Genomic DNA, 18,639 nt, shown 5'->3' with positions numbered 1-18,639 from the left:
GTCACTGGGAGGTTGATGACATACCTCAATGCAGGGACAGAGCAATGCAACATGATATAACCACACAGCAAGCAGTGCCAAGGAGGGTCTGTGCTGGGCCACAGGGCATCCTGGAGGGAAACAAGCTGGGCTATGCATGGTGATGCAATGTACGGTGGTGCTGGGAATGGTGATGTTTGTAGACTAATGAAATCTGTTAATTACAAAGAGTGGTGAAATGTTTGTATACAAAGCTCATATACTGTGAGGGAATCTCCTGCTTGTTAAAGTAATACCAAAAGGAACCACTTGGCTAATGTTTAGATCAGGTTGACATTGTTTCAGAGTTAATTGTACTAGAGTAAAAATAATGACCATCAGAAAATTTCTGAGATAAGTAATTGGGGAAATAAGAAAGATAAGATGGAAGGGATTTGAAATAAACAAATATCTTGGCTCTGTGTGCTAGACTAGCTTATTGCACACCAGGTACCAGACTCTGTTTGAAAGACAACAATGTCATTATGGGTCTGGTGTCACATTTGTGACACTGTGTCACCCACTCAGAGCAGGAGCTGAGGGCGGCAGAGCCAGAGCAAGGCTGCAGAGCGACTCTCCCTCGTGTGAACCGCTATCTCTCTGCAGCAAGAGGCACTGCAATGATGCTGTTCGGGGAAGGGACGTTACGGCGTCGGTGGTGACGTCACGACAACGCTATCATACGGGAGCACTGCACTGCCCTGCTACAATGCCCGCTCAGGACAGATCCTTACTTGCCGGTGTCTGTCACCTACCTTGGCTGACATAGTGGCTGCCGCAGCAGCTCTCTGCCACCGGCCACTCCACACGACAGCCCCATACCCTCCTGGCCAGCCACCAGCCACCAGTTGATAGCGGCGACGCGCCGGCACTGAGTATTCCTTTCCCCCTTCCTCTCCCGAAGTGCCCCTGGCCGTAAGGTGGAACCCGCGGGGAACTGAACAACTGGGACCCGGAATTATTGCAAGAGGTCCCTGCCCTCTTCATGAATACACAAATTTAGGGTGGGGTGGTGGAAGCCGGATCCGGAAGTGGCGCGGCTGAGTCACTTCGGCGACGAGTGGCGGCAGTGATGAGGCAGCACCTATGGTGGGCGGCGGTGGGAGTGGCGTCGTTGTTGTCTTTCGGCGTTTGAAAAGTCCCCTTGTGTTTGCTCTTTCTTCTCGCCTCGCCTCGCCTCGCCTCCACCATAATGATGGAGGAGATAGACCGGTTCCAGGTGCCTGATGTTCGCGCTGAGTTGCAGCTGCTGGTGAGGGGCGAGTAGGGCCACGTTGTCCCTAGGAGCCGCCGTCCTACCAGGGGGTGAGGGTGGCGGCCGCAGCGCTGAGGTCGGGCTCGCGCGCCGCAATTATTACGTAACAGCCGTCCCCTCAGCGCCCCTGCTGGGCCCTGGGACCGTGCCTAGAGGCGGATGCTTTGTCATCTCGGGGCGTCCGTGGGCACGACTATCCGCCCGGCCATTTCACGTGGCATCTCCGTGGGTGCTGTCGGTAGCAACGGTAGAAGCCGCCCGCGGGGAGGGTGGAGGCAGGCGGATGGCAGTGCTCCTGCCTCGGTTGAAACGTCGCTTCTTCAAATGTAACGGGGTCTTGGAGCGCCCCGGCCTGGCTGGCGCATAGGGCAGATGTTTCCCGATGCCTCGGCCGGTGGGCTCTAGCACTGGAGAAGAGAGAGTGCCCCGGGCGGGTCGGAAAGTCGCAGTAAGACAGAGAAGCCCGCCCGAGGAAGGACGTGCAAAGGCATCTGAGCAATTTAAGCCACAGGGTACTGGTGAGGTTTTGGTTGACTCTTAGAATATACGTAAGATCTGGGGGAAGAATTAGACAGTGTTTGTGCCTAGTCTGGTCTGAGGGGTGCTCCCCAGGGATGGGATGTCTGCACGGGATGGGTGTTAAATATTTCTGTCTGGTGTGAGTTATGGTATGAAACTGCAGGTTGCTCTCTGTGGCTGATTTTATACCCATTGCTCTTAGTGCAAAACTGCCATTAAATACTTGTGTGAAAAATCCAGGTGTTTTACAAAGAAATCTCTGGCAAATCACAGTGTTGCTCATACAAAATTCTTTACATGAAAAAACCCAATCTGTGAGGGGGGGGAGTCCCCATGCTAGGGCATGTTTTTTTCCATTTCAGGATGTTTTTTCACTTCCTAGACACAACTATACTCTGTTAATGAGCTCTGAGGAAATTGACATAATTACACTAATACATGAGACCCTGGGGAATCTTGCCAGAGAAGGAAATATACAGGCTCGTGGAACTTTGTGGCCACATAAATGGGTGGATATAGTGGTCCTGGGCTTTTGGTAGCTTCTGAAATGACACTTAGGAAGGTAGACCAGCAGGCTGGCAGCCATGGGAGATGCTAGATTGTCACCAAGTAGTCCAAGACTTCTTAGGAGTGTGTAGCTGCTTTGCTTTGATGCTGCAGGCTTGCTTGTGTGTGCTGTGCCCTAGCCACATTCTGCAGAACACTTGAACATGTTCATATATTTATGTTTCCCATCTGGGAAAGGTTCCCTTGAGTGTTCCTCTCTGCTTACTCTAGTCTGCCTCACTCACTGTTTGAAGGTGCATTGTTATGTCTAACCTGGGACCTGTTGAAATACAATTCACCTTGGCATTGAAGTGAAAGCTGGATAATGGGCTGACTCACTCAAGATGTTGATTACTTTTGGCATTTGGAGTACACAAATTCCATCTCAGCATCAATTTGCATGAGGTGGTAATATGAAATACTTGGAGAAGTGGAAAAAACTTTAATGAAATACTTGTACAGTTTCTTTTGCCAGCAAGTGAGAATAGGTTATTAGCAGATTCATTTTAGCACTGAAAGTACTACGGAGATTTTGGTATATCAAACAGTTCATTATTTATGTACTAATCCTTGGTTTCTTGTAATACCAAAGTGAGAATTTATGCATGCTAAACATGTTTGACTCTGATGACTGTCATTAAAAAAAAAAAAAGAAATGAACAGATTATCATAGGTCCCATAGTGAAAAAACATTAGAAGCCCATAACAGTCATAATACCTAAATTAGGAATATAGAAAACTCAAATGACTGTTCTTTTCTGGACCTTTCTTCTGGGATGTGTTTATGATAGCAGCATTTAGAAATTCCTTCCTGGGCCAGGCATCGACTATGCTAGAAGACAAATTGACTACAGCAAAGGTACAGTAATCCAACAGGATAATACAGATGAAGCAAGGAAACAGCTGAAAAGTGATGCTTTAAATGGCATTTAATTTTCTTTTCCCTTCCCACAGCTCCCTCTAATGCAGACATGCCATCAGGAGATATACATAGCTGCAAAATTAAGTCCTTCAGCAGGAAGTTTCTCTGTTCCTGGCCTATCTGAAAAACATTTCTAATTGTATTTTTAGGTAGGATGTTCAGGTTGTTTCTAAATGAAATTCCTCTACATATTTTTTTTTGTTATAAAACAGGAAAAGTAAAATAAGGAAAAATACTGGCTATTTTCCAAAGGATATTGCTGCAAACGAAAAAGGCACTACCAGGCTAGCATTTAGGAAAAACTTATTTCTGCATCCCAGAAACATGTAATTGGAGGGCAAGCATCAGAGTTGCAATGTCTGGTGGAAGTTTTGCTCTCAACACCCTAGTAATGTGCTTCCAGCTTGGCCTGAAATGAGGAAAATGAAGCATCATACTCAACCATTCATTCAAGTCTTGTCCTTCTTGCTTATTCTGTCCAGAGTGATAGATTTTCGTTGGCAATGTGACAGCCACTAATATCTGATCTGAGACACATTAACCAACTTTATACAAAATAGACAGGACTATCAGTACCTGCCTTCTTGACTAAATAGGAAAAGCTCTGAAGTTTTTTCCCAGTCCTGGAACAATCATGTCTGGTTCTTTTGTAACAGATAATTTTTACAGCCCTGCTTTTCAACTATTTTAAACCTCACTGCAGAAAACCTCTGAATTGTCAGTAGCAATGCCGATGGTACATAAATCATCTTGATGTCCTAGGAAGCACAGTTTTACTCTCAAGAATCACAGAATCACCAGGTTGGAAAAGACCCACAGCATCATCAAGTCCAACCATTCCTATCAATCACTAAACCATGTCCCTCAGCACCTCATCCACCCGTCCTTTAAATACCTCCAGGGGAGGTGACTCAACCCCCTCCCTGGGCAGCCTGTTCCAGTGCCCAATGACCCTTTCTGAGAAAAAATTTTTCCTGATGTCAAGCCTGAACCTCCCCTGGAGGAGTGTGAGGCCATTCCCTCTTGTCCTGTCCCCTGTCACTTGGGAGAAGAGGCCAGCACCCTCCTCTCCACAACCTCCTTTCAGGTAGTTGTAGAGAGCAATGAGGTCTCCCCTCAGCCTCCTCTTCTCCAGGCTAAACAACCCCAGCTCTCTCAGCCGTTCCTTGTAAGACTTGTTCTCCAGCCCCTTCACCAGCTTTGTTGCTCTTCTCTGGACTCTCTCCAGAGCCTCAACATCCTTCTTGTGGTGAGGGGTGACGGAGACCAGCTCACAGGGACGTCTTAGAGAGACAGACGGACTACTGCTCTGGTGGCAAGTAGCAATTCTTTATTTCTCAACCAGAGTTTTTATACTCTCCTGTGAGAAGTTATCAGTTCCTACCAAGCTTGAGTGCACTGTTTACATTACTGCTATTCTTACCGTGAGAATACAAGTTCTGCAAGTTCTACAAGTAAGGGACTACGTGTCTGTCCAAGGATTCACACATTGTTCTGTTTGTGCTGGTCTTATCTTAGACGTGCAGGTGTTCTTGAAATATATTTATTAACTTGGGCCCTGGAATGATGAGAAACTAAGCATGTTGCCAAGAGCCCTTATAGTCCACGTCCTCCCTTTCAGGAGGAGCAGCTTTGTTGTTGGCATGATATTCTGTTCCTGACCCTTTCAGGCCAGACAGAATATTGCTCTCCAGGCTTTTGGCTTTCATTATTCTGTTTTTGACCCTTTCAGGCCCTCAGAATGTTTAATAGTTCTCCTCAGAGGGGCCCAGAACTGAACACAGGATTCGAGGAGCGATCTCACCAGTGCCGAGTACAGAGGGAGAATAACCTCCCTGGACCTGCTGGTCACGCCGTTTCTGATCCAAGCCAAGATGCCATTGTCCTTCTTGGCCACCTGGGCCACTGCTGGCTCATGTTCAGTCAGCTGTCAACCAACACCCCCAGGTCCTTCTCCTCCAGGCAGCTTTCCAGCCAGACTTCTCCTAGTCTGTAGCACTGCATAGGGTTGTTGTGCCCCAAGTGCAGGACCCGGCATTTAGCCTTGTTAAACCTCATGCCATTGGACTCTGCCCAGCGGTCCAGCCTGTCCAGATCCCTTTGCAGAGCCTCCCTACCCTCCAGCAGATCCACACTTCCACCCAGCTTAGTGTCATCCGCAAACTTGCTAAGGGTGCACTCGATGCCTTCATCCAGGTCATTGATGAAGACATTGAACAGGGCTGGACCCAGCACTGAGCCCTGGGGAACCCCACTTGTAACTGGCCTCCAGCTAGTTCAAGAGCAAGTATTCATTTGAAAACTGGGTCAAATCCTCAATGTGTGACTGCAGAAATCCCTCAGGAAAAAATGTGTCTATCTCTCATGTTCAGATCCAAGGCCTGCCCTGACTAATCAAGTAGGAGATGTAGTGATGCTACCACATCTGCTGCTCTGCCACCCAGTATGAGACTCCTCACTATAGCCTTTGCTGGGTGGTACATCCTTCTCCTATACTGTCAGAATAGACTAACCCTTCCAGAATAGCTTGCAACTGGTCACTGCAAGGTGAGGAGCCAGACACACCACTTTACAATAACTCCTTGAGTAATATGTAATTTCTCCCTATGCTTAAAGCATAAGGTGGGCTGGACAGAGTTGATCTGGATTTGCAGATCCAGCTAAAAATACCAGAAAACCCAGAGGCAGGGATGATGCAGGTAGATTACTCTGCAAAGCTGAACTGTCAGTTCATATTAAGCAAATTTTCCAAGGGTTGAAAACCATAGAATCATCAATTTAGAAAAGACCCACTGGATCATGGAGCCCAACCATTCCCATCAAACACTAAACCATGCCCCTCAGCACTTCGTCCACGCGTCCTTTAAACGCCTCCAGGGAAGGTGACTCAAACACCTCCCTGGGCAGCCTGTTCCAGTACCCACTGACCCTTTCCATAAAAAAATTTTTTTCCTGATGTCAAGCCTGAACCTCCCCTGGCAGAGCTTGAGGCCATTCCCTCTTGTCCTGTCCCCTGTCACTGGGGAGAAGAGGCCAGCTCCCTCCTCTCCACAACCTCCTTTCAGGTAGTTGTAGAGAGCAATGAGGTCTCCCCTCAGCCTCCTCTTCTCCAGGCTAAACAACCCCAGCTCTCTCAGCTGCTCCTCATATCAATTACATATTAAAGAAACACTCATCAAAGGGCAATGACAAACACAGACTAAATGTTTTAAGATCATTCCTCCAGCCTTTCTGCTCCCCATGCTAGCTGTCACCATAAGACTACAATGCCGAGTGTGGGCATAAAGATTCCAGCATTGCATGTGTGCTGGGGCCAGCAGCCGATGCCTTGTTGTACCTGCAATATTAGCGGCAAGCAGGGAGCAAAACAGCTGATGTTCTCATGCTTGCTAGCTTGTTGAGACCTTGAAATCTTTGTTAAGACCCATGGGTTAATAGAAAAGGAATGCACTAGGCAGAAAACAATGAAGATAAGGGGCACATCTGTGGAAAACAGGGGGTTGCGCTCTGTCGCTGTACTGTGGGATTCTCACAGGTGGAAATTCACTGGGATAGTTGTTACTGTATACAGAGGCACTATATAAGGTTTGCATCCTCTCAATGAAGTTGATCTCGCTTGTTGCCTCATCGACGGGGTCCGTGCCTTAATCGCTGCAGCCGAACAATCACAGAATGCTCCTGCTAAGTTTACTTTATCTTCCTGAGCAGAGACATTATCATTCCCACTTCCTCTGAAGCACAGCACAGAGGTTAACATGCAATCTGAAAGAGACCAAAGATTTCCGGTATATCAGACTGTTCATTATTTATGTACTAATCCTTGGTTTCTTGTAGTAGGTCGTGTTTGCAAAAAGTTGAGAACAAAATAATTGTCTGTGAATGGAAAGACTCTCCTACGAAGGTCTACAAACTCAAATTACCCCTTAGTGGCAAAAAACTCCACTTTTCTTATGGTGGGAGTGTTCAGAAATTATGAAAATCCTTTTAGCATGGTTATTGTTTGGGGTTTTTTTTAGCTTCTAACCTTTGTGGTGAGGAAGAAAACTGTCTGTCACAGGATAGGAAGGTATATTATGCAGCTGTGATAGTAAGTTTAGGAAGTAGATTTCCTTCTTTTCAGCAGCAAAGAATTAGAAAATTTTCACAAAGGTATTTAGCACTTATGTTAAAAGAATACTCTGAACCCGTACTTAAGGGTTTCAGTTGATTTTTAACTAATGGAGTTTATAGTGAAACCTTGTGTATGTGAGGGGCTGTTGCTGTGACTGGATGTTTGGGATTCTTCCTGGAAGTGCTGGTATCTGGCTCATAAGTGGAGCAGACCAAATCTGGTACAGCATGGATTTGTCTGCTTTGTAGCTTCTGGCCTGTATCTTGCAAGTAGGGACTGGATGCTTGTAAGAATCCTTGCAGTTCAGAAACTGGCTGAGGTTTATAACAGTAGTTTGCTTGGGTGATGCAGTTCTGCCCAATATTGCTACTTTGTTCTATTACCGTTTGTCACTTCCCTCTCCCCCCTCATCCCACACTTTCACATACAGAATAACCATAGCATCTTGGGATTTTTTTCCTCTTCCCTTTCCAGTGTAAAAGCTCTTAGTTCCATATGGTCTCAGGGGCAGATGGGTCATTGGATGTTGAAGGCCAAAGGAGCCTGGCAGTGTTTTCCCCATCCAAAGGGCTGAGGTAAAAGTTTTTTTTGCAACCTGAGAGCTGTTTTGAAATGTGATCCCCTGCTGAAAGCAAATAGAGAAGAGAAGGTTGCTTGCCGAATCTGAAGTGTATACTCTATGAGAAATGTTTTCTCATCCTGTTTAGGCTGGAGGATGTCCTAGGAGAGCACTGTACCTTCTGAGTCTGACCAGTAACTGGCAGTGTGAGAAGGGTCCTGAAGTGAGGTTTGTGAAGCTAGTCTTCTCTCAAAATCCTTAAACTGTGTTCTTGACCAGCATGCATACTTTTGAATGTCTTGTTCATCTGCGTAGATAAAGTGTCATCTTGGCTTTTGATATCTTCATGCTGAACTTCAGGATAACTGCCAGAGATCTGCCTAAAAACCTTCTGACAGGCAGGCCTGATGATATTCTACTGTTCCAAATTAAAAGATGGGTATGGCTGTTAAACGCTGAAGGGAAGCCATTCTCAGACAGTAGTCTGAAGCCTTTCTGAACCCTTCAGCCTCCAAACTTGCCACTGATACTGGCACTATTGATCAACTGTTTGAAATCCTCCTGAGTGTGTCTCTCTAGCATACACCAAGCAGTGGCTGGTGTATGATGTCAAACTGACAGATGACAGTGTTGGATCACACGCTGCTCCTGTACACTGATGCAGGCAGTTTCTGTTCTTAACACAAAATGGAAGTAGAGTAAAAGTGCTTTTGTCAACTTGGCACCAGTACAATGTTTCCTAAGAAAAAGTACCTGTCAAAGTGCAGCAGCTTCAGAGGAGCTTTGTCGCAAACTCCTGAGACTTTGGCTTGCTTTCTGAAAGTGGCAGGTGTTAAATAAACAAATTGTATCATTCTAAAAGCATAGAGTTTCTGGCCCCAGTTCCTCGCTGCCCCCCCCGCTCCCTCCTGGAGCATGGCCAAGGCCCCAGGAGATGAGATAAGGAAAGAGCTGAATACCCCTTACCTTTAAGGTAAGGGGCTGTTGAGGTGCAGCATTCCTGCACAGCTCCTTTTTATGCCGCCCAGGACACCATTGGCCATCTTGGCTGCAAGCGTACATTGCCGGCTCATGTCGGGCTTCTCATCAACCAGCATCACCAAGTCCTTCTCTGCAGGGCAGCTCTCAATCACATCATCCCCCATCGTGTGCTGAAATCAGGGATTGCCCCAACCCAGGTGTAGGACCTTGCACTTGGCTCTGTTGAACCTCATGAGGTTCACACAGGCCCACTTCTCCAGCCTGTCTGGGTCCCTCTGGATGACATCCCGTCCTTCCGATGTGGCAACTGCACCACTCAGCTTGGTGTCATCTGCAAACTTGCTGAGGGTGCACTCGATCTTGCTGTCTATATCATTGATGAAGATATTAAACAGCACTGGTCCCAGTATGGACCCCTGAAGGACACTACTAGTCACGGATCTCCATCTGGACTTCGAGCCATTGACCACTAACTACTCTCTGGATACGACCCTCCAACCAGTTTCTTATCCACCATACCATCCACCCATCAAATACATATCTCTCCAATTTAGAGAGAAGGATATTGTGGGGGACCGTGTCTAAGGCTTTACAGAAGTCCAGATAGGTCACATCCATTGGTTTTCCTGTGTCCACTGCTGTGGTTACCCCATCACAGAAAGCCACTAAGTTGGTCATACAGGATTTGCCCCTGGTGAAGTCACGTTGGCTGCCATTAATCACCTCCATGTCCTCCATGTGCTTTAGCAGAGCTTCTAGGAGGCTCTGTTCCATGATCTTCCCAGGCACAGAGGTGAGGCTGACGGGTTGATAGTTCCCAGGTTCGTCTTTTCTACCCTTTTTAAAGATAGGCACAATGTCACCCTTCTTCCAGTCATGAGGGACTTCTGCTGACTGCCATGACTTTTCAAATATTATGGAGCACATTGGCAACCACATCTGTCAGTTCCCTCAGGACACCGGGATGGGGTTGTTTAGCCTGGAGAAGAGGAGGCTGAGGGGAGACCTCATTGCTCTCTATAACTACCTGAAAGGAGGTTGTAGAGAGGAGGGTGCTGGCCTCTTCTCCCAAGTGACGGGGGACAGGACAAGAGGGAATGGCCTCAAGCTCCACCAGGGGAGATTTAGGCTGGACATTAGGAAAAAATTCTTCACAGAAAGGGTCATTGGGCACTGGAACAGGCTGCCCAGGGAGGGGGTTGAGTCACCTTCCCTGGAGGTGTTTAAGGCACGGGTGGACGAGGTGCTAAGGGGCATGGTTTAGTGTTTGATAGGAATGGTTGGACTCGATGATCCGGTGGGTCACTTCCAACCTGGTTATTCTATGATTCTATGATCTCATCAGATCCCATAGAATTGTAAATGTTCAAGTTCTTCAGGTGGTCATGAACCTGATCCTCCTTTACAGTAGGAGGGGCTTTATCCCCCTGGTCACCATCTTGTTGTCCCATAATCCAGGAGGGGTGTGGAGAGCAGTTATTGGTGAAGACTGAGGCAAAAAAAGTTGTTGAGTCCCTCCGCCTTCTCCTCGTCTGTTGATACGAGGTCACCATTCTCAACCATCAGTGGGGGTACATTCTCTTTGACCCTCCTCTTTTGGTTGACGTACCTGTAGAAGCCCTTCTTGCTAGTCTTTACTTCCCTTGCCAAGTTTAGTTCCAGCTGCGCCTTGGCCTTCCTGACTTCATCTCTACATAACTGGGCAGCGTCCCTATACACATCCTATGTTCCCTGTCCCTGCTTGCACTGCCTGTGCAGTCCCCTCTTCCTCTTTAGTTTCACCAGCAGGTCTCGGCTCAGCCACGCCGGTCTCTTCCCTTCCCTGCCTGATTTTCTACATCTGGGGACTGAGCGCTCTTGCGCTTTATGGAAAGCATCCTTGAATATTTTCCAGCTCGGTTCTGCTCCCTAGTCCCGGAGGACCATGTCCCAGGGGATCCTACCGCGTAATTCCTTGAAGAGCTGGAAGTCTGCTTTTCTGAAATTTAGGGTCCTGACTATACTTTTCACCTGTCTTATATCCCTCTGGATCTTGAACTCCACCAGTGCCTGATCACTGCAACCCAGGCTGCCTCCAATCCTTATATCACTGATGAGTTCGCTTGTATTGGTGACCATCAGTTCCAGTATTGCATCTCCTTGGGTGGGGGTCTCTATCAGTTGGAGTAAGAAATTATCTTCAATGCACTTGAGGGGTCTCCTGGATTGCCTACAGCTTGCCGTGCTACTTTTCCACCATATGTCGGGGTGTTTTTTCAGTGACATCCAGCAGCAAGATGGTGAGTCCTGCGGCGGGGTGGCCATTTGAGGCAGTGGGGCACTTCCCAGAGCCAGGGAAGCCCAGGAAATCCGAGGTGGTCCCAGTGGTCCCGCGGGAGATTTAAACGCTCCCTAGGGAGCACCCTGACCCGGGGCACGGTGAACAGGGGCGTGGCAAACAGGTGCGGGATGCGGTAGTGTAACAGGGCAGTTTGGGCGAGCAGGGAGGGTGAAGAGAGGGACTGGAGGCCGGCCAGAAGGGACCGAGGACCATGGTGGCCACCCGGCATAAAATTAAAGCTGCTCCAGGTGCTGCAGCAGCCAGGATGGATGTAGCCACCCAGACAGAGCCTCAGTGGGTGCATGCAGCTACCCAGAGCCTGGGCTGCAGGCAGTGCCCCCCTCCCACACCGACTCACGCCTCTGGCACTGGCTTCACTTGTGGCAGCTGCGCTCGCGTGGGGGAACTCCTCTGCTTGGTGGCAGAGCTGAGGGAGGAAGTAACTAGCCTAAGGACTATCAGGGAGTGTGAGAGGGAGATAGATCAGTGGAGCAGCGCCCTCTCACAAACTCAGCAGGCTGCCAGAGTTAGCACACCTGTGAACTAATCATCTACCAACTGTAAGTTTGAGGGGAAAAAAAGATGGGAAATGGCAGCAAGTTCCTTCCCGGCACAGAAAGCCTGTTGTCCCCATTCAGACAACAAACCCCCAGATTCCTTTGCAGAATAAATACGAAGCACTGCAAGTGGAATCCACCCCCAAGAATGAAGAAGACAGCTCCCACAGCCTAGAAACATTCCCTAGGCTGCACCATCCTCAAATGACCATCAAAACATCCTCTGAGAAAAAGAAGAGTGATTGTCTTGGGGGATTCCCTTCTAAAGGGAACAGAGGGCCCTATCTGCAGACCAGACCCACAGGGAGGTCTGCTGCCTGCCTGGGGCCTCAGTGAAGGACATCACTAGAAAACTTCCTTCCCTGGTGAAACCCACAGATTATTACACTCTATTAGTGTTCCAAATTGGCAACAATGACACACAGAGGAGGAAGCTGTGGGCAATTAAGAGGGACTTCAGGGATCTGGGGAAAATGATGAAGGGCTCTGGGGCACAAGTAGAGTTTACCTCCATTCCAACAATAAAGAATGAAGAGCGAGAGATCAAGAAGTATCAGTAGAATAATACCTGGCTCCAAACCTGGTGTGAGGAGAAAAACTTTGGTTTTTTTGACCATGGACTGGCCCATGAACCTCCAGGCTTCCTTACCAGGGATGGGGCACACTTGTCTCCTAAGGGTACAAAAATCCTCATTAAATATCTAGCGGGGCTCATAAACAGAGCTTTAAACTAGATGTGAAGGGGGAGGGGGACGAGACCAGGCTAGTCAGGAGTGAGCCTGGAAGTGAGACTCCAGTGCCTGAGAGATGGTGTGCTGGCAAGGACCGCCAGTATGTCACCACAGAGCAAGTAGGGGCGAGTACATCTGATGACGGTAAGGATGAAACTGGCACTGAGGGGTTAGATATTCCAAGGACCAGTCAATTGGGAATGAATACTATTCCCTTTATGAGAGCTGAGGGTTCATCAGCCCAGCTGAAGTGCATTTACACCAATGCATGCAGCATGGGGAATAAGCAGGAGGAGTTGGAAGCTGTTGTAGGGCAAGGAGACTACGATGTCGTTGCCATCATGGAAACGTAGTGGGACAACTTGTATAATGGAGTGCAGCTATGGTGGGGTATAAACTCTTCAGGCGGGACAGGAATGGTAGGAGAGGAGGAGGGGTATCCCTCTATGTTAGAGAGTGCTTTGACACCCTTGAGCTCGATTATGGTGATGACGGGATTGAGTGTCTGTGGGTTAAAATCAGAGGAGCCCACAAGAAGGTAGATATTGTGATGGGAGTCTGTTACAGACCACCCAGCCAAGAAGAAGCAGCTGATGAGCTCTTCTATAAACAACTGGGAGTAGTCTCAAGATCGCTACCTCTTGTCCTCATGGGAGACTTCAGTCTTCTGGGTATCTTCTGGAAGTGCGATACAGCAGAGAGGAAGCAGTCTAGGAGGTTCCTGGAGTGTGTGGAAGACAACTTCCTCACACAGCTGGTGAGTGGGCCGACAAGGGAAAGCGCCCTCCTGGACCTGCTGTTTGTGAACAGAGAAGGCCTTGTGGGGGATGTGACAGGGGACGCCTGGGACAAAGCGATCACTAGATGATAGGGTTTTCAGTTCTAGGTGAGGTGAAGAGGGGGGTTAGCAGAACAGTCGCATTAAACTTGCAGAGGGCAGACTTTGGACTGTTCAGAAGGCTGGTTGGCAAAGTCCCATGGGAGACAGTCCTTAAGGGCAAGGGAGCCCACGAGGGCTGGACGCTCCTCAAAATCGAAATCCTGGCAGCGCAGGAGCAAGCCATCCCCATGTTCCGGAAAAAGAGCCGGCGGGGGAAAAAAACAGCTTGGTTGAGTAGGGAGATCTTGAGAGACATCAAAAAGAAGAGGAATGTCTATGAACTTTGGAAGAAGGGGCAGGCGTCTTGGGTGGACTACAGGAGGGAAGTGAGATTGTGCAGAGAAAAAATCAGGAGGGCAAAAGACCAACTAGAGCTCAGATTGGCCAAGTCAGTGAAAGATAATAAAAAAATCTTTCTATAAATATATAAATAATAAAAGGAGGACTAGGGAGACTATTCAGTCTTTAGTGGATGCAAATGGAACAACTGTAACAAAGGATGAGGACAAGGCTGAGGTACTTAATGCCTTCTTTGCCTCAGCCTTTAATAGTATGTAAAGTTGTTCCCTCTGTGTACATACCCAGGAGTCAGAGGACCAGGACAAAGCTCCCATGACCAAGAGGAGAGGGTTAGAGACTTGCTTGGCCAACCAGACACTCACAAGTCTATGGGGCCGGATGGGATCCACCCAAGAGTATTGAGGGACTCTTTCCATCATCTTCCAGCAGTCCTGGAAGACGGGGGAAGTTCCACTGGACTGGAGGCTGATGTTGTGCCCACCTACAAGAAGGGTCGCAGGGAGGATCCAGGGAACTACAGGCCTGTCAGTGTGACCTCAGTGCAAGAGAAAGTCATGGAGCAGGTGATCTTGAGTGCTATCATGAAGCACATGCAAGAGAAGCAGGTGATCAGGCCCAGTCAACACAGGTTCACAAAAGGCAGGTCTTGCCAAACTAACCTGATCACCTTCTATGACAAAGTGACTCAACTACTGGATAAGAGGAAGGCTGTGGATGTAGTCTTGGACTTCAGTAAAGCCTTTGACACAGTTTCTCCCAGCATTCTGCTTGAGAAACTGTCACCTCTGGCCTGGACAGGCGCACACTCTCCTGGGTGGAAAACTGGTTGGATGGCCGGGCCCAGAGAGTGGTGGGAAATGGAGTTAACTCCAGCTGGAGGCCAGTGTCAAGTGGGGTTCCCCAGGGCTCACTGCTGGGTCCAGCCCCGTTCAATGTCTTTATCAATGACCTGGATGAAGGCATTGAGTGCACCATTAGCAAGTTTGCGGATGACGCTAAGCTGGGTGGAAGTGTGGATCTGCTGGAGGGAGGCTCTGCAAAGGGATCCGAACAGGCTGGACCGCTGGGCTGAGTCCAATGGCATGAGGTTTAACAAGGCCAAATGCCGGGTCCTGCACTTGGGGCACAACAACCCTATGCAGTGCTACAGACTAGGAGAAGCCTGGCTGGAGAGCTGCCTGGAGGAGAGGGACCTGGGGGTGTTGGTTGACAGCCAACTGAACGTGAGCCAGCAGTGTGCCCAGGTGGCCAAGAAGGCCAATGGCATCTTGGCTTGTATCAGAAACGGTGCGGCCAGCAGGTCCAGGGAGGTTATTCTCCCTCTGTACTCGACACTGGTGAGACTGTGACGGAGACCAGCTCACAGGGACGTCTTAGAGAGACTAGACGGACTACTGCTCTGGTGGCAAGTAGCAAATCTTTATTCCTCAACCAGAGTTTTTATACTCTCCTGGGAGAGCTTGTCAGTTTCTACCAAGCTTGAGTGCACTGTTTACATTACGGCTATTCTTACCGTGAGAATACAAGTTATGCAAGTTCTACAAGTGAGGGACTACGTGTCTGTTCAAGGATTCACACATTCTTCTGTTTGTGCTGGTCTTATCTTAGACCTGCAGGTGCCCTGGAAATATATTTAACTCGGGCCCTGGAATGATGAGAAACTAAGCATGTTGCCAAGAGCCCTGATAGTCCACAACCTCCCTTTCAGGAGGAGCAGCTTTGTTGTTGGCATGATATTCTGTTCCTGACCCTTTCAGGCCAGACAGAATATTGCTCTCCAGGCTCTTGGCTTTCATTATTCTGTCTTTGACCCTTTCAGGCCCCCAGAATGTCTAATAGTTCTCCTCAAGACTGCACCTCGAATCCACCAGGGGAGGTTCAGACTGGACATCAGAAAAAAATTTTTTACCGAAATGGTCATTGAGCACTGGAACAGGCTGCCCAGGGAGGTGGTTGAGTCACTATCCCTGGAGGTATTTAAAAGTTCGGTGGATGATATGCTCAGGGGCATGGTTTAGTGGTTGATAGGAATGGTTGGACTCGATGATCCTGGAGGTCTTTTCCGACCTAGGGATTCTGTGATTCTGTGGTTGAAATCCTCGGGTAGGATGAGAGCTTGCAATCGTAAAGGCTCCTGTAGCTGGAGGGAGAAGACTTCATCGCTTAGTTCCCCTTGATTGGGTTTCCTATGGTATACACCAACCACAAGGTTCCGGTTGGTTCTTCTGTTCTTAATTTTAACCCACAAGCTATCAGCGTGTTTGTGGCTACTCTTCAATGACAGCTCTTCACATTCTATCCCTTTCCTGAGATAGAGAGCAACACCTCCAACCCTCCTTCCCAATCTTTCCCTTCTGAACAGCCTGTAGCCTTTGATAGCCACATTCCAGTCATGGGATTCGTTCCACCATGTTTCTGTGATGGCAACTAGATCATAGTTTTCTAGTAGCATGGTAGCTTCCAGCTCCTCCTGCTTGTTACCCAAGCTTCGTGCATTTGTATAAAGGCACTTCAGCTGGGCTGCCGGTTGCATCACCTTCCCAGTGGACCCTTTATTACCTACAAGGTGTTTTAGAGAATTATCTTCCCTAAATCTTGACCCCTGATACCCATCCTCCCACCGCTTGTTACAGTCTAGCTTGATGTTGTCCCCATCCCCATTCACATCTAGTTTAAAGCCCTATTCAAGCCCTGCAAGCTCCTGGGCAAAGATCCTCCTCTCCCTCTGAGAAAGGTGGCTCCCATCTGAAGCCTGTAGTCCCAGTGCCATGTAGGCCATCCCATTATCAAAAACCCCAAAGTTATTCTGGTGACACCAGCCACGGAGCCATGTATTTATTGTTTGGATCCGCCTGAGCTGTGCTATATCACCACCCGTGACTGGCAAGAGGGAAGAAAAAATCACCTGGGCAATATAGTGTATGATTTTAGTAGAGATATTACTTTAGCCATTCTTTGTAACCTGTTATTGAAACCTAATTAGTAAAAGCATGTAGTTATTCCTCTCTAGTGCTGTCCTGTTGTTTGCTTAATGTGGTCCCCCTTACCTCTCTTCCACTCAGTTACATGACAATGAGATGCCAAATCTATGCTGTTCCTGGGTTTGTAAAACTTCCAGAAATGTTGAAGATGCAGAAGATGCATTTCTATGCAGTTTTTTTGAATGTTAGAAAAGAAACAAATATGCTTTTATCCCTACCTGATAGGTTTTAACGATCTTTTTAGTCAGTTGACAATATGAATGTTCAGCATGCTTATAAAATCTGCATTCTTTATTTTTGGGAAATGCTGACTGTCTCATCCTATGGAAGTTGTGCTACATGTTAAGATCTTTGTTTTGTCTGATGCATCCCTAAAATAGGGAAAAAAAATAGAAAAGCAAGAGTAACTAAGGATCAAAAAAGAAAGGTTATACCTGTAGGGCTTAGAAAGAGTATGTTAATATAACATTGGGTCTGTAGTGTAGATACACCAGAAACTCATCTTTTTAGAAGGAAAAAGCCTCTAAAATGAATATACACAGGGATCACATTTTCATTGTAATGTAGCCCAGGGTTAGACAGCTGTGTTTTTTAAATGCTTACAGTACATGAGACTTGTTATGTTGCAGTACTATAGGTTCTGAAATTGAACAAATTCAGACAGTACTGGTTTTAGTTATACAGCCTGTTCTCACATGCTGTGGTGTCAATTTATAGCAGTAGCCTAAAAATGACCTCCCTGAATACTTCAGTTCTCTGTCATTGGGGTTGTCTTTTCCCTGCACTGTATCAGGCCTTCGGTGTACAGGAGCATTTTTAGTATCCTCCCAGGCTAGGGGGAAATTCCAGCACAGGCTCACAAATGGCTTTGGTGAGGGTTGTGGCTGCTGTTGCTAGAGAGTGACTTGTCAGGACACGGGAGTGTGTTCTGGCTGGCAGTGTCTCTGTAGGCACACTGTTTCTTCTTCACTTCTTTGCACAAAATCTTTTATGTAGTTGTTCTGTCAGTATCTTTGGAAATCCCTTCTTGAGTGAAGAAAGGTGTTTAAAAACATTCTACACTAGCGTTTGTAGTGATGGGACAAGGGAAGCAGGTAAAACTTGCTATATTTTGAGCCAAGCTAGTTATTGGAAAGTAACTTCTTGGAGCATATCAGAGCAGGTCTAATATCTGTTAGAGATGAGGAGGTAAGGGGATTCAAATCCACTTTTTCTCAGCCTCCCAGTTCTGCTGAATTGCTAGCTGAGTTTCTGACTGAAATGATTATTGCTGCCTTGCTCTGAAGTGGTGTGAGATGTTTAAGGTCACCATATCTTAAAATTTAAAAAAAAAAAAATCACTGAGTCTAGTAAACCCACTCTGATGCTCATAGTGGTCTTGAAATTGAGAGACTGTCAAACAAACAAAATGCACAAGAACCATAATGGTGATGTTCATTTATTCAGAAAACATTTGGATGCTGTATGAATAGAGTAGAGCAGTTCCACAAGTCAAGTCCTAATGTTTGTGGCCAAGGTTAGAAATCTGAGTATAAAGGCTTTCACCTGCAGTAGTTAATGCATTAAAAGAATGTGCTATTTCAATACTCATAGGTCTTATTCTCATTTGTAGTGACTCAGTTATGGGGCTTAACTTTTAATCTGAAGCATATCTTGTGGTTAGTTGTTGCAAGTAGCTTGTGGTGTAGTAAAAGGCAAATTTCTTTAGTATGCAGAACTTGGAATCTAAGGAACAGACTGACCTGAGAAATGGGAAAGGGAGAGCTGTCTGTATTGCACAGGGTGCATGTTGTTAATTCATAAGAAAAAAAAAAGGAGTGCTCCTAATGAACAGTGGCATTGTAAAGCTTCTGTCTGGCTGCATCTTGTGACTGATGCTTCTAAAAACAGTATGCTCCTTTGTATTGAAAGCATGATTTTCTTCCCATTCATGTGCATGTTATGCAAATGGAAAATATG

At 47.3% G+C, this 18,639-nt stretch overlaps 1 protein-coding gene across 3 annotated transcripts in view; it reads left to right on the top strand.

The window, feature by feature from the left end:
- Positions 1–1,085: 1,085 nt before the first annotated feature.
- Positions 1,086–18,639, top strand: part of LOC138732948 (protein FAM219A-like) — a 78,760-nt gene continuing 61,206 nt past the window's right edge. For all 3 annotated transcript variants that reach the window (XM_069879764.1, XM_069879763.1, XM_069879762.1), the window contains exon 1: positions 1,086–1,270. In XM_069879764.1, coding sequence (XP_069735865.1) covers positions 1,211–1,270 — 60 coding nt within the window. In that variant the 5' untranslated portion in view covers positions 1,086–1,210. The remainder of the gene's footprint in view (positions 1,271–18,639) is intronic.

The sequence above is a fragment of the Phaenicophaeus curvirostris genome, chromosome W, assembly GCF_032191515.1.
Source record: "Phaenicophaeus curvirostris isolate KB17595 chromosome W, BPBGC_Pcur_1.0, whole genome shotgun sequence".
NCBI lineage: Eukaryota > Metazoa > Chordata > Aves > Cuculiformes > Cuculidae > Phaenicophaeus > Phaenicophaeus curvirostris.
This window is presented reverse-complemented; position numbering and strand designations above follow the sequence as displayed.